This window comes from Puma concolor, chromosome A1 (assembly GCF_028749965.1).
Source record: "Puma concolor isolate L17-30 chromosome A1, mPumCon1.1.hap2, whole genome shotgun sequence".
In the NCBI taxonomy this organism is placed as follows: domain Eukaryota; kingdom Metazoa; phylum Chordata; class Mammalia; order Carnivora; family Felidae; genus Puma; species Puma concolor.
The window spans coordinates 70384465-70399166 of record NC_141667.1 but is presented as its reverse complement, the minus strand read 5'-3'; the positions used below and the strand labels follow the sequence as shown (position 1 = coordinate 70399166).

Genomic DNA, 14702 nt, shown 5'->3' with positions numbered 1-14702 from the left:
ACGATCTCGCGGTCCGTGAGTTCGAGCCCCGCGTCAGGGTCTGGGCTGATGGCTCGGAGCCTGGAGCCTGTTTCCGATTCTGTGTCTCCCTCTCTCTCTGCCCCTCCCCCGTTCATGCTCTGTCTCTCTCTGTCCCAAAAATAAATTAAAAAAAAACGTTGAAAAAAAAAATTTAAAAAAAAAAATAAATTTCACTTGAATTTTAATCTGTCTGATTTTTAAATTTCTTTTCACATTTTACTAGACATTAATGAAGAACATAAATACAGTCCTATTTTTTTGCATTTATACTAGCTGCTTTGAGAGAAAGCCCTTGGTACTGTGGGTTGTAGAGATTGGTCTCCTCGACTTACGTCGGACCATGCCTATACTTATGTGATCCTCAGTGGATGTTTGTATTTAATAACCCTGGCCAGTTTGTTTGGTTTTTTTGTTTGTTTGTTAGGTCAGATTGAAGTTATCATGGATCGAAGACTCATGCAAGATGATAATCGTGGCCTTGAACAAGGTGTCCATGATAACAAGATTACAGCTAATTTATTTCGAATACTACTGGAAAAAAGAAGTGTTGTGAATGTGGTAAGAAAAAAAAAAATAACTCACATGTTCTGATGTTGATTGTTCTTTGCCATCCAAAATTTGAAATTTTGACTTTCCACTGTTTTATGATTTATGGTTTCTAGTTTTGAGATATCTTTGTAATAGACTTAGTCTCTACTGACAAGAAAGAGAACTTCAGTTACACATATCCTGTGAGATTTGCATTTAGGTCGTCTTTTTCTTTTCTTTTTGCTTATTATGTAGATAGAGAATTATGTTAAGGAATCAGTTTGGATGAAATTTTATGAAATTATTTTGAAAGAAAGTAAGAGTTGAATTTAAAGATAGAATGTGGTTGTATACTTAGGAGATTAAGTTTGATTCATAAAATTTATTTAAAACCTAGTGTACCTATTCTAGTCTTAGACTCATCAGTTTGAAATTGATTTACTTGTTTGTCTTGTTCAGTTTTCATGCTCAGAACAAAACCCCAGCATTCCATTAAATAATCTAGCTGAAGCTCAGTTGGACATGAACCAATATGATAGTATGCTTCTTCAGGGTGACATAGAAGTCATCATCACGGTCCTCCATACATACTGATTTCCCACCTCATTTGGCCCTCTCCATGGCCCTTTTTTTCTTATTCTGTTCTCCTTGTTTCTTCACTGACCATTTCAAATCTTTTCTACTCTTTTTAGCAGATGACCGCATGGACTTCACAGAAGGAAAAGCCATTTAACAGTGCTCTCTGTTCTAGATATCAGCCATCTACTCCCACCCTTTCCCCCTGCTTAACCCTGCTGATGTCTTCTCAGTGCTGTCATTATAAAAGCCAAAATCCTTACCGTAGCATGAAGAGCCTATCACAATGTGAGCCCTGCCTGTTCCCGCAGCTTCATCTAGCATGACTCTCACTATTTCTACTCTGAACCCACTGGTTTTCTTTCGATCCTAAGTAATCCCCATGCACCCTGTGCCTACAGCACCTTTGCACTTGTGATTTCATTCTCTGCCCAGGGAACTCTTCGTAGTAGTTGAGATCAAAGTTCTCTTGGTCAACTGCTTCTGCTGGACCAGGCCAGATCACCTTCTTCAGTGCTTCCTCAGACTATTCAGCTGTCCTCCATGCACATGTGTGATTATTTCATCATTGTCCTTCTCCTCTTTTGGACCATAACTTCCCTGAGAGTAAGGGTTCTCTCCCTCTGCTTCTAGGATTGTCCCTAGCAGAGGAAGCGGTCACTATTTGGTGCAGGAATGAATACACAAATACATAAATGAGCGAGCTGGAATTGCACACTGTGCCACTACATCTGTCCCAACCACTGTTTACTGCCTTGTCATACTATGCATGTTCTCTCCCCCTGCTAGATTCTAGGGACTTGTCTACTTCTTTTCATGTGCCCCACAGGGCCTTCTTGCCTGTGGTACATATTCTATAAATACAACATTAGTTGATTGAATGAAATGGCAACAGCTCATTAAAGCAAAGAATTCTTCCAGTATGTAGAATCTTTTAGGAAAAAGATTTTAATATCCATTTTTAGATGTCAAGATTTATACCAGTTCTTGGGACTCATGGTTTAAATCAATTACTGACAAGATGGCTTAATTTTAGGTCTAAAACTGCATAGGAAAATCATTGTCTGAGTGCTGGCAGCTACTGTCTTTTTCTCCTCCTGAAAATGTTTCTGGCTTTTATGGTTTTTTTTCTCTCTATGTAGACACTAATTTGCAAAACTTCTGTTAACTATGGCAAGAAGAATTTTCATGTCAGATCTATAAAGCTTTTATTTAGAAGTGAAATAATTTGTTTATTCCCATTCAAAACTCCTTGGATAGTAATTGATTGAAATTTGATCCAATGTTTTTATAATCCTGTGTTGGTTAAATTTTCCTTTTGCTCAACTATACATTCTTGGACTTAAATCAATAGTTTCTTTTAAATAAAAAATGAACTAGAGAAGAGAAAATACATTTTAATTTCTAGTGAAATTGACTAAAAAGACATTTGATTAAGAAATGTTCCATCTCATATAACTTAAACTTTCTAGAAAGTGTTTTTATTTTCAACTCAGACTCTAATCTTTAAAATAACAATGATAGAAACCATGGTAAGGAGACACTCTTCTGTACAGGAGAGCATTTTAGTGGAAAGTCTTGAGCCTGCCAGAGCCTCCTGGGTGTAATCTGGATGACTAAATGGAAGTGAGTCCTGTTTTTGAGGGTTCTGTGGAGAGGCACTGAGAACAAGGACTGGAATGATAATCGCTGTTAAGATATACAGATGCCCGATGGGTTGCTCTGGCTATGTGAGGCTGACTGTCGTCCATGGTTATGACACTCAAGGGTCAACAGAAGTGGTAAATGGGAATTGTCTCTTTGGCATTGACCCTTTAGGATTTGTTTCTTTGATGCCTACTCCCTGTCCCTTCCTGCTGATGACTGCTAAGTAAAGAGGGGCATTGAACCAGGAATCACTGAAGTTAGGTGACCATAGGTCTTTGATGACTATGAGGTCATATCCCACTGAGGAGCTACAACTCAGTCCCACTTGAGGGAATGTAGGGGCCTAGTGTGACTTGGATTTCCAGTGTTTTGGGTTAAAAAAAAAAAAAGTCACCTGTTTTTGTGAGTTTTTGTTACTTTTGTTGACAACTTTAATGTGAAATGTCCTGGATTTTTTTCTTTTTTTGAGAGTTGGCCCCAAAACAAACAACTTCTTAATGTCGTGTGGACCTACCAAAACGTATCTATATAGGCAAATTTAGACCACACATCACCAGGCTTCACCTCTGCATTGAATGATATTTATTTCTAAAACTCATGATTCAGTATAATTTTCCTTCGTTATTTTTTTTCTCTTTTTACCCCATCCTTTCCCCTACTGTATTTTTCTCTCATTTATTTATGTTGCATTTGCTTTTAATAGATTAAGTTCAGTACACATTTACCAAGGTCCCACCATGAATCAGGTCATACTGAATAAGCAAAAGTGACTCAAAATATCATCTCTTATTATCTTAAATAACTTATTTATTAGGAAGTTCTGATATAGATGAATGGGAACCTTTGATGATTAGGGATCAGATTACTTAAGCAGACTTAATGAAGGGCACCACAGAGCCTAGCAAGAAATTCTGACTTAGGAAATAAGGGCCGGAACCCAATGGAGATCTCAACTTGATACAGTTTGGATGAGAATGTGCCAGAAACTATTTTTAATTTCACACAGGCTGCAAGGAGAAAGCTAGACTTGAACAGCTTGAAGCCTTCCAACCAACAAGAAACCAAATGATGTTTATAGTAGTATATTAGTTACTACAAGGCTGGGGAATTCATTTACAGCTTAAACAAACACATAAATTTTCCTCTAGCAAACATGTTTTATAAGCTTTGGGTTTATCATATAGGTCACATTAAAAGATTACCTTTCCAGGAGATTAATCAAGAACTGATAATTCAACAATTAAATATCTTGTTGAGCCCCTCGTTACTGTAAAAATGTTAGGAAAGTGCATGAATGATGGAGCCTTCCAGGACACTTGGTTCCACCCTGCCTGGCCAGCTTCCAGCAGTTTTGTTTATTGGTGGTGCTCTTCCAGCCCCGACCCACACTCTACCATAAACTTATATTCCTTGTCTCGCTTAGGACAATAAGTGGCTTAGTTCTTGAAGTCTCGAGGTACTTACATTCATGACATTGTTTCCTTTGACAAGACTTTTCATTCACATGTTTCTGATTCTGAATCATTTTCTTAATCCAGAAAAAGTTAAAAGGTGAGACTTATACTTTTGATTCCAAAAGGAGCTCTCTTTCTTCCACAAGGTTGGGAAGATATCAGGGGTGATGGTTTCCAGCACATGTCCACAGAGCTACATGTGACTGACTGAGATTTGAGATTCACTTCGGGGAGCTGTTAAGCTTCAGCTTCCCAGGGCCCACTCCCAGACATTCTGATTTAGTAGGTTTGTATTAAGGCCCAGAGATCTAAATTTAAAGCTCCTCAAGCCATTCTTATGTGTGGTCAATTTGGGGGAGCACTGAAGGTCAGGAGAACTGGTTTGGGTTGGGAAGAATGGTATATATGCACATTACTGTTTGTAGGGTATAGGTGATCCATCAAGAAGTATCCCACCTATTCACTGAAGTGTCCAGGAATTCCTCCAAGAGCATAGAACAAAGCCAGAGAGCTTTTTCTGAATGTTTCTTGACCTAGAATGGACTTAATGCCTTCCAATTCTGATAAGGCAATTGTCTTCTTTTCTTTTGGAATCTTTTATCTTTTATTACTGAAAAGTGATTTTGTCAGCAATCCTGACCTAGATTATGAAGTCCTTTGATCTTGGGATACATGTAAAGTTTCTTATTGAAACTCTTCCCTCAATATTCAGTAACATGCATTAAATTTCAGTATTGTTGGAGAATATTGCTATATATGCTTTGTTTAATCTTTCTTTAAAAAAAAAGAGTGTGGAATGGGTACTTTTTTTACAACTCTTTTAGATCTAATATTTTTTGTCAGTATCTTAATATTGCAGTGTCCCTCTGCTGCCTTTAATTTTTTTTTCCCTCTCTCCATAGTCTGAATTGTAATGACATCTACAGTTCGCTGCTGGCAAGATACTTGTCACTCTTTGCTAACCCTCTGCTAATCTGACATTCTGAATTTTAAGCTCTGTATCCTCTATAAATCCTATCTTTTCTCACAGATAAGTAGCCAAGCCTTTTATTTGAGCCCTGTATTGCAAAAAGAGTGCAGAATCAGAAGATATCAGTGAAATGGACATTTAAAAAAATAAGATACAAAATTAAATTTGTTCCAAATGTCACTGTTGATTAAAAAACCTTTCTGTATAAATTATTTTCTCTTCTTAGTGCTTTTCTACGTCTGCTTTTATACCTTAGGCATAATTAGTTAAGGTTCCACTTAGTCATTGATTTAATTAATAGGGTGTGTCATCTACCATATGCATATCCCCAGCCCTGGCAGACTTATTTAATGTTTGAACATGCTGAACCACTTGTCTGGAAGTATATTCCATAGCAATGACTAAATTACTTTTAAGTTATACTGAATAATTGTGTACTAGGTAGGTATATAATCACTATTCCATAACATATATAACACTTTCTGTTTGGAGAATAAAGTACAGTGAAGTAAGTGGCATTGATTTACCAAATTTAACAGATCTAGATATACTACTACCTGTGTTGTTTAAAATCCTTATTCATATTGAGAATTTCTTCAAAAAAATCTTCTCATTGGGTCACATTTATAGAGCACACCTTTGGATCAACACATGATGTCATTTTTTTTTTTTTAAATGAAACCATGATGGAGGCACTTGGGTTGCTCAGTCAATTAAGCATCCAACTCTTGGTTTTGGCTCAGGTCATGATCTCACAGTCTGTGAGATTGAGCTCCATGTCGGGCTCTGTGCTGACAGTACAGAGCTTGCTTGGGATTCTCTCTCTCCTCTCTTTCTGCCTTTCCCCTGCTCTCTCTCCCTCTCTCTCTCAAAACAAATAAATTTAAAGAAAAAAAAAAAGAAATCATGAGAATATGTGGGGTAAAACCTGAGGGAGAAGAGATAACATTTGATGATATGCGAGATGTATGAATATCCCAACCTATCTACTTAAAGAATGTCACAGACTATGAGTCTGGACTTCTCTTTTGTCCAGCAAGAGAGAGAGGACGCAGAATTGAATACAAGAGAGGCTAATGTCCGGGAGGAGATAAGAGCCCCAAACAGGGGTTTTGTCTCCATATGTATTGAACTCTCAAGATACTACCTGCGTGGTGAACATTAAGAAAACAAGATCTTACACACATGAAGAATGTGAAGAAAACAGACAGTAATCATTAACTTGTGTGTGCAGGAAGCAAAGGGTCTGAGGGACAAGTGGAGTTGTGATCAAAGTACAATAGTACATTGGCATCAGATGGAAAGCAATTTCCTGCAGGTGATATAATAAGTTACTCGTGATCCCATTACAATATCTTGCTAGCTAACCTCAGGCGCTTTTGCCCCGTAGTGGCAGCTTTCAGCCCTAAGCCTTTTTCTAACCCATTTATGTAAGTAGAACCTTTTCCCCACAAAAGAATTTTGTGGTAAGTTGAAAAAGAGTTTCCGTAAAAAGTCTTACCCTGTACTAAAATGGCAAAAATTATTTTCAGGATTTTTAGTACTTAAAGCAATGGGAAAAAGCTATTTCTAATCATGGTTTAAATGGACACTGTTCATTTTCTTATATTGCTTAGAACTGAAATTGGTAATCTGTGTGTTGTCTGAGACTGTTATTTACAAAATATAATAAAATCAGAGTATATATGTTTATATTTCTTTTCGACTTAAACCCTGTTGGGTAATTTAGTTAATATTACAAAAACTGCAAATATATATCACTTACACGTTTTTGTTTTTTCTTGATAGGAAGAAGAAAAGAACTCTGTCAGTTACCCATCTCTTCTTAGCCACATAACTTCTTCTTTCCTGAATCATCCTGTCTTTACAATGATAGAAAAGATCCCCATGCCAACCCTTCAGCTGCTAGGTGAATTCTCTCCGTTAGTGTCATCTTTGCCTTGTGACATTCATCTCGTTAATCTGAGGACAATACAGTCAAAGGTACATCCCAAGATATATCTATAAAGAATTACGATTTTGTAATATATTTGATATAATGGGATGGGAAGCAGAAAAAAAAATACAGCTGGGGTGGGGTATGGGCTAAATGACTGATGGGCATTAAGGAGGGCACTTGTTGGCATGAGCACTGGGTGTTATACGTAAGTGATGAATCACTAAATTGTATTCCCAAAACCAATATTACACTACGTGTTAACTAACTTGGATTTAAATTTAAAAAAAAAGAAAGTAAAATTCAAGAAGCCATGAAGAGTAAATTTATTTAGGTATGGGTAATGTAAAAGTTAATTTTCTAATACAAAAAAATTTTTTTTTAATTATTGAACTTAAAAACATAAAACAGGAGTGCCTGGATGACTCAGTTAAGCATCTGACTTCGGCTCAGGTCATGATATCGTAGTTTGTGAGTTCCAGCCTCACAACAGGCTCTGTGCTGACAGCTCAGAACTTGGAGCCTGCTTCAGGTTCTGTGACTCTCTCTCTCTCTCTCTCTCTCTTTCTCTTTCTGCCCCTCCCCCGCACTCACGCACTCTTTCTCTCTCTCAAAAATAAACATTAAAAAAATTTCTTTAAAAACCATAAAATCTAAGTGCATGTGGATATTTGGGAAGGAAATATATAAAAATCATAAATAATGTTTTGATCACAACTGAGATTTATTATAAAATTTCCTTTTATTTTTAAACTTCATGTTAAGCTACTACATTATCCTCTCTAAGCATTTTTCTGTGCTTATGAAGTCAGGATTATATTTCAAAAAAAAATTTTTTAATTACAACTGACCCTTGAACAACATAAGTTTCAACTGGACTGGTCCACTTATGCAAATTTTTTCGATAAATACAGTACAGTACTGAATGTATTTCCTCTTCTTTATGTGTTTCTTTTTTAAAGTTTATTTTTTTATTTCTTTTGAGAGAGAGAGCACAAGCAGGGAAGGGGCAGAGAGAGGGAGAAAAACAATCTCAAGCAGGCTCTGTGCTGCCAGTGCAGAGCCTGACACAGTTAAGTAGGACACTTAACTGACTGAGCCACCCGGGCACCCCCTTGTGACTTTCATAATAACATTTACTTTTCTCTACCTTACTTTATTATGAGAATACAGTGTATAATATATATAACATACAAAATATGTGTTAATCAACCATTTATGTTGTCAGTAAGCCTTCCAGTCAATAGTAGGCTATTAGTAGTTACATTTTGAGGGAGTCAAAATCATGCAAATTTTTGACCCTGTGGGGTATCTGCGTCCCCAACCCCCTGCACTCAAGGGTCAGCTATACTGTGAGTTTTTACTGTGCGTCAGGGAACTGTTAAGAGGCCTTTACCTTTAGGCAAAATCATTACACCTTTCATTTGACACTTGATCTATAGTTTAGAGCGTTTTCAACTACTAATTTACATTATTCCCAGAAAAGTTCTGTGGATGAGAAGGTCAGGGAATATTCTCTTTTTCTAGATAAGAGAACAAAAGCTGACCTGAAGTCACTTATTTGTGGGTGGGAGAACTAGGCCTTAAGATCAGCTCTACTGGTATTTTCCATTTGTTTCTCCTTGTTGGGCACTCTTCTGAGGAGTTAGAGAAATAAGAAGCATAACATTTAATTATTTTTGTATCAGAGGCCTTGTACATTCAGATCTTTCTCCTTAAAATCACTGCAACTCAGACCTTGCGTTGAGAAACCCAACTATTCAGAGACATCTAAAGACACACTAGAGGAAGAACCAGGGAAGGTTTTATTAGATATGGAATTTTAATTCAGACTGCTTTTATGGGCATGTATGCCTACTTTTAAAGTCAGAGATTACATATGAATAAAAAATTAGACGTTTGACATCATCTTTATCTTTTGGAGAGCTGTTTTGATATTGTGAGCTGGCATATGCCTAGCTGGAAATAGTAAGTGTTCAGGGATTCCGTAGGAAATATATGGCCAGAGTATGAAAAGGAGAGAGTGTTCATGTTTGAAGACAACATAAGAAGAGAAAAACGTTTAGTTTAAGAACAAAGAACTAAAGCAAACCAAGTAAAGTAAGGATAAATGCCTGCGAATTTGGACACTGAGGGCTTTTTAAATTGTATGACCAAGATAAGGTACTTACGCCTAACTATGTAGGAATATACATATGACTTATAATAATGAATACAAGTGAATGCAAGAGGCCTGCATGTATATCTCTGTATGTCAAAGGCTTGTCTGATAATGAGAACAAACCTGCAGGATGTACTTCATGCCTGGCCTGCTATGTGCCAGTTACAGCTAAAGGCATACAATCATGAGCAAAACGGAAAATAACCCCTGCCTTTCTGGAGTGTGGATTCTGGTGGGAGGAGAAAAATAAAGAAGATAAACTAAGAGAGACATAACGTATTAGATGGTAATACATGTTAAGGAGGAAAACAGAGAAGGGAAAGGCAATTCTAGATGATGATGCAAGTTTGCAGAGTGTGGTTGGCAGAGGACCGTGCAGAAAAGATGATAGTGGAGTAAAAATGTGCAGGAAGTTAGAGAATAAGAGACTTGTGCAGATTTCTGGGGGTAGAGTGGTCCCGGAAGAGTTAAGAGAAAGTATGGAGGCCTGAAGGCAGATGATGTGGTGAAAATAGAAGCTCCACGTGAGCTGACCTTTTCTTTAATTCCTTGCTGCATCTTATTGCCTAAAAGAGTGCCTGCACATAGTAAGGGCTCAGTAACAATTTGCTGATTGAGCAAATCTTAAATGAGTGTTCTTTCTAGTGTTCTGCTACAGTCTCTTGTGGGTCTACTTTTTAAGTCACGGAAAGGACACACCAGAGATGGTAGCCTTCCTGAGTTTACCTGTCAGTTCATGTGCTAAAGGGAATGAATGGATAGAATGGGGGGGGGGGGGGTTGGGTAACAAAGCCCCTGAGCCTCAGGTTGCCACATCTAGGTATGGATGGTAGAGGATTGTAGAGCAAACTAAGCCTGAGGACTTCTGGGGCACATGGTGACCACTGTTGCTTAGCCTGTTTCCAGATGACCCTTTCCATGATTGTTTCCTGGAAGTGGTTCCAGCTGACTGCAGTCAGTAGGAGGAAGGTTTAATCCTCTCCAGTGCGGGGCTGTCACTTGTTTTCCAGATCATTTCTTTTTTATGGTTACCTGCTCCTTTCATTCTTCCTGTTTATTGCCTATCTTCCTGTCATACAAACCTCATCACTTCCCAGATGAAAAATTCCATTGCTACCCATTTGGTTCAGACCCTTGAGCATTCAGACCTTCTAGGGTCTGGCCTCCACTCACTGTATCCACCTAGCTTCCCTTGATCTTCTCACCTGTGGACAGGTGGACCACCACCTTTCCTGGATTGCTGGCTGAGTGCTGACTCAGCTACCCTTTATAAAATGAGACCGATGTGAGATATGCCTACTTCAGGTCTGTTGTGAGAAACAGATAAAATAATGCTGTGAAAGCCCTTTGAAAACAGAAGTGTTTTGTAAACATACATTATTATCCTGATGATGCTTACCGTACTTGCCAGCTCAGGTGCAAGGTAGGGTTTTAGCAGAGGAAATAGAAAGCAATTTAACAATTTGACCAGGAAGAATAAACACTGAAATGCTCATGTTTAACTATAACTACTATGCTGGCACATGATCAGAACTAAGTATTTAGGTCTGCTTTGCATTATCATATCACTTGGTGCCAGTTCCTGTGTTGGTCTTTGATTCTTAGCACATATTTCTAGCAGTTGTTTAAAAGCTTACTCGTGGGGTGCCTGGGTGGCTCAGTCGGTTAAGCATCCAACTGTTGATTTCAGCTCAGGTCTTGATCTCATGGGTCATGAGTTCAAGTCCCATGTCAGGCTCTGTGCTGACGGTGTGGAGCCTGGTTGGGATTCTTTCTCTCCCTTTCTCTCTGTCCCTACCCAGCTCATGCTCAAGATAGATAGATAGATAGATAGATAGATAGATAGATAGATAGATAGATAGATAGATAGATAGATAGACACCCCAGCTCATGCTCAAGATAGATAGATAGATAGATAGATAGATAGATAGATAGATAGATAGACAGACAGACAGACAGACATAAAATCATACTAGTAATCCTAGGGGATTGAATTGTCCATTCAAACTCACTTCTTTAAAGAGTTGCTGTCTGTCCCCTAAGCTCTAATAATAGGAAAATAATCTTTGAAAGAAGCCGGATGCAGATACTGATTCAATGAATGCTTGGTGCTTAAAATGTATCAAGTGTAATTCCATGGTTACACTAAAAGAAGACAAAAATGACTCAGTGAAGAAATCCAGAAGCCAGACCTCAACATTTTCTATTGTGTTCCTGTTTTTGTGTTCTGGCAACTCCCAGCATACGATAATGAATTGTTCCTTTAGAGATAGCACAGCATTTTTCCCATTGAAGTAATGTCAGCATAGCCATTGGGTTCCAAGCAAGACCAGAGGTCTAGTATCTAAGTAAACATTTTCCTACCTACCACCTCACAGTTTTTCCATGAGAAATGGGTCTGAGAACCACCTTGACGTGATGGAGTCACACCATTTTGCCTGCCTAACTTCCTCATTGGCAGTGTGATAGAGGATGTCCCTACTTTCCCATTCCCCAGGCCACTGTCTGAAGTTTCCTTAAATTCTACACCTCACTTGGTCTTCTTGACTTCTCATTGAAAAAATGATTATGGGCTCACGCAATGGTGAGAGAGGCAAGGTAAGGTCTAGAGATGTGCTAATCCACCCAGGTGGTTATTGTCATTGTATACAGATCGTACCAGGGAGATTTTCAAATAGAGATTTTTACAGGTTTCCCCATCTCTAAGATTCTGACTCTGTAGGTCTGGTGTGGAGAATTTAGGAATTACTAATTTTTAAAAACTCTCCTCATGTGTCTAGACCTTGCTATTATCTCCATTTACTAAATTGGGGAAAGTAAGAATTAGAGATTAGGGGTGCCTGGGTGGCTCAGTCAGTTAAGCATCCGACCCTTGATTTCAGCTCAGATCATGATCTCACAGTTCGTGGGATTGAGCTCCACATCAGGCTCTGCATAGAGCATGGATTCTGTCTCTTGTGCATGCGTGCTCACTCTCTCTCTCTCTCTCTCTCAGAATAAATAAATAAGAAATTATATAGCCTAAGATAAAATTACCCAGCAGTAAATATCAGAATTAGGACCCACATCCAGGTTTGCTGAATCTGGGTGCTGCACAGGGCCTCAGAGGGTAGTGTTTGACTTTTATTTAAGAGTCAGCAAGTCTGTTCCTCAAAGTCCAGTTTTTCAGGAATTGGTCTATATTGGTAGATGAATTTATGTTTTTATAAAAGTATATCTTGCTTTTATACTTGATATATGCTTTTGGAAAAAACTATGTGTCATATATTTGGAGTTGTGAAGATAGGAGCAAACATCTATTAAAACCCTGACTCCCAGCATGCTGAGCACCCCAGCACACTCCTGTCTGGGAATGTTGTCTGGGAGTGTAACTGTTAGCCTTCTCATTCTGTAGGTTCATCGTCCAGCTCCCTTCTCTTTATCAACCTCCTTTTCTTGTACTATCAAAAGCTTGAGATATTAAAAAGAAGATTCTCTAAAGGCTTGAAAACTGGGGAACAGGAACATCACTGAAATGCACCAAACAGGAAAACCATGCCGTCAGGAAAGCCTATTGATTAACAGAGAAGGGAGTCTTGGTGGAGAGGAAGGGTGACAGATCAGGGGTCAGGGTTCTTTAGGCTGGAGTGATAGGTTCAGCCTAGAATGCTGACATTCTAGGGACCAGAAGGAACTTGATGAAGCTGTTTAATTAGGCAAACAACGAAAGATACGTTGTTCAGGTTTTTTTTCCCCTCACTGCTTTTATGTTCAGGTATATTTTTATTTAATTCATTTATAGATATGTTATCTCTATATCCACATTACATTTAACTCTGTTCTGTATGGCATTTTAGTTTGGTTTGTGCTGAACTGTTTCTTACAAATAGTTCAACAGTCATTTACACATCAGCACCACTTACTGAATAAGATTTTTCTCTTGTTTACACTGCCCCCTTTTCTTATAAGAAGCAGTTTAAGGTTTTTACTTCATTTTGCCTTTCTTACAAGAATTGATTAGTACTTTATTAATCTCCCTGACTTCTGGAAAGGTGAAAATTGTGGAGAAAATTTCTTTTGTTGTACATATCTAAGAACAGTCAGTCATTCACCTTCCCCTTTCTTTCTGTCATCTTATCTTGTTGATCAAAAAAGGATAACTGTTATTGGACATTTTAATGAATGCCCTGGAAAATGAATTTCTACTGGTTATTTCCTGTCTCAGCACTGAAAATGCAGCGTGCAATTTTCTAACCTTTCCAGTTGCCAGAATACACTGAAAGATGGGTGTTGGTAGGCATTTTGGAGGAATCTGGGCAGGTTGGAGAAATTTTCCCACCAGGTGTTCAGCCATGCCTTAATCTCTATTTATCTTAGACATTCTTTGTGGAGGGTGGGGACACATTTCTTTTGGAGAATTTAGTCAAAGTTATGGCTTTCTCTCTTCCACAAAAAAAAAAAAAAAAAAAAAGGTACATACATAATGTTTATTACAGTTTCCAGAAGTTTACTGATCTGTGAACCTCACATCATTAATGAGCAAATCAAGTTTCTTTTGGTGTGAGACAGGAAGAGCACAGCTCTACATTTTGAGCTCTCATCCATTTTGATAAAGGAACATCAAAGAACATCCTTTTCTTATGAGGGACTGCCATGTGCCATGTGCATGTATCATTTTCAGAATGGCCGTAAATCCTGTTTATAATGGGAAGAATGGATGGATGATGGGTAGGCAGGCCGTGGATGGATAGAAATGACAGTTTCTAATCCTCACTTACTGAACTGATACCTCTTTTGATAAATCATGGTTTTAGTGCTACTGGAACCATTGAATAAATACTCCTTTTTTTCTGTTAATAATATTTTCTTACTGTTTTTATTTATTTTTTGGAGAGAGAAAGAGACAGCAGGGGAGGGACAGAGAGACAGAGGGACGGGGGGGATAGAGAGGGACAGAGGATCTGAAGTGGGCTCTGTGCTGACAGGCTGACAGCAGTGAGCCCAATGGAGGGCTGAACCATGAGATCATGACCTGATCTCCCATGAACGATGAGATCATGACCTGAGCCGACGTCAGGTGCTCAACTGACTTAGGCACCCAAGCACCCCAGTACTCCCTTTTTCTAACTTCAAATCAAAGAGTGAGCCCCTTCAGGTTTTAGGCTTTTCTTATATTACATCAAAAGTAGTCTTCCTCTTTTCCCTCCTAGCTAGCTGTGGGCACCAATCCATAGCTAGAGCAAAGCCAAGAAAGAGAAAGAAGCTGTTAAATGCACTTTGGAATCAAACCACCTTTTTGGAGTGTATCCCCTCTATTACTGGCCAAGTGACTTAGCTCAAGTCACATTATTCTCCCACTTGCCTCATTAGCAACATGGCAATGATAACGGTACCCACCCTTAGAGATGTTCTAAGGATTAAATGAGTTAA

General features: G+C 38.4%; 1 protein-coding gene across 2 annotated transcripts in view; it reads left to right on the top strand.

Annotated features, from left to right (window-relative positions):
* MAN2A1 (mannosidase alpha class 2A member 1) overlaps positions 1–14702 on the top strand; it is a 168484-nt gene that overhangs the window by 144480 nt on the left and 9302 nt on the right. For both annotated transcript variants that reach the window (XM_086685499.1, XM_025924111.2), the window contains 2 exons: positions 446–579; positions 6985–7179. In XM_086685499.1, the coding sequence (XP_086541625.1) occupies positions 446–579; positions 6985–7179 (329 nt within the window). The remainder of the gene's footprint in view (positions 1–445; positions 580–6984; positions 7180–14702) is intronic.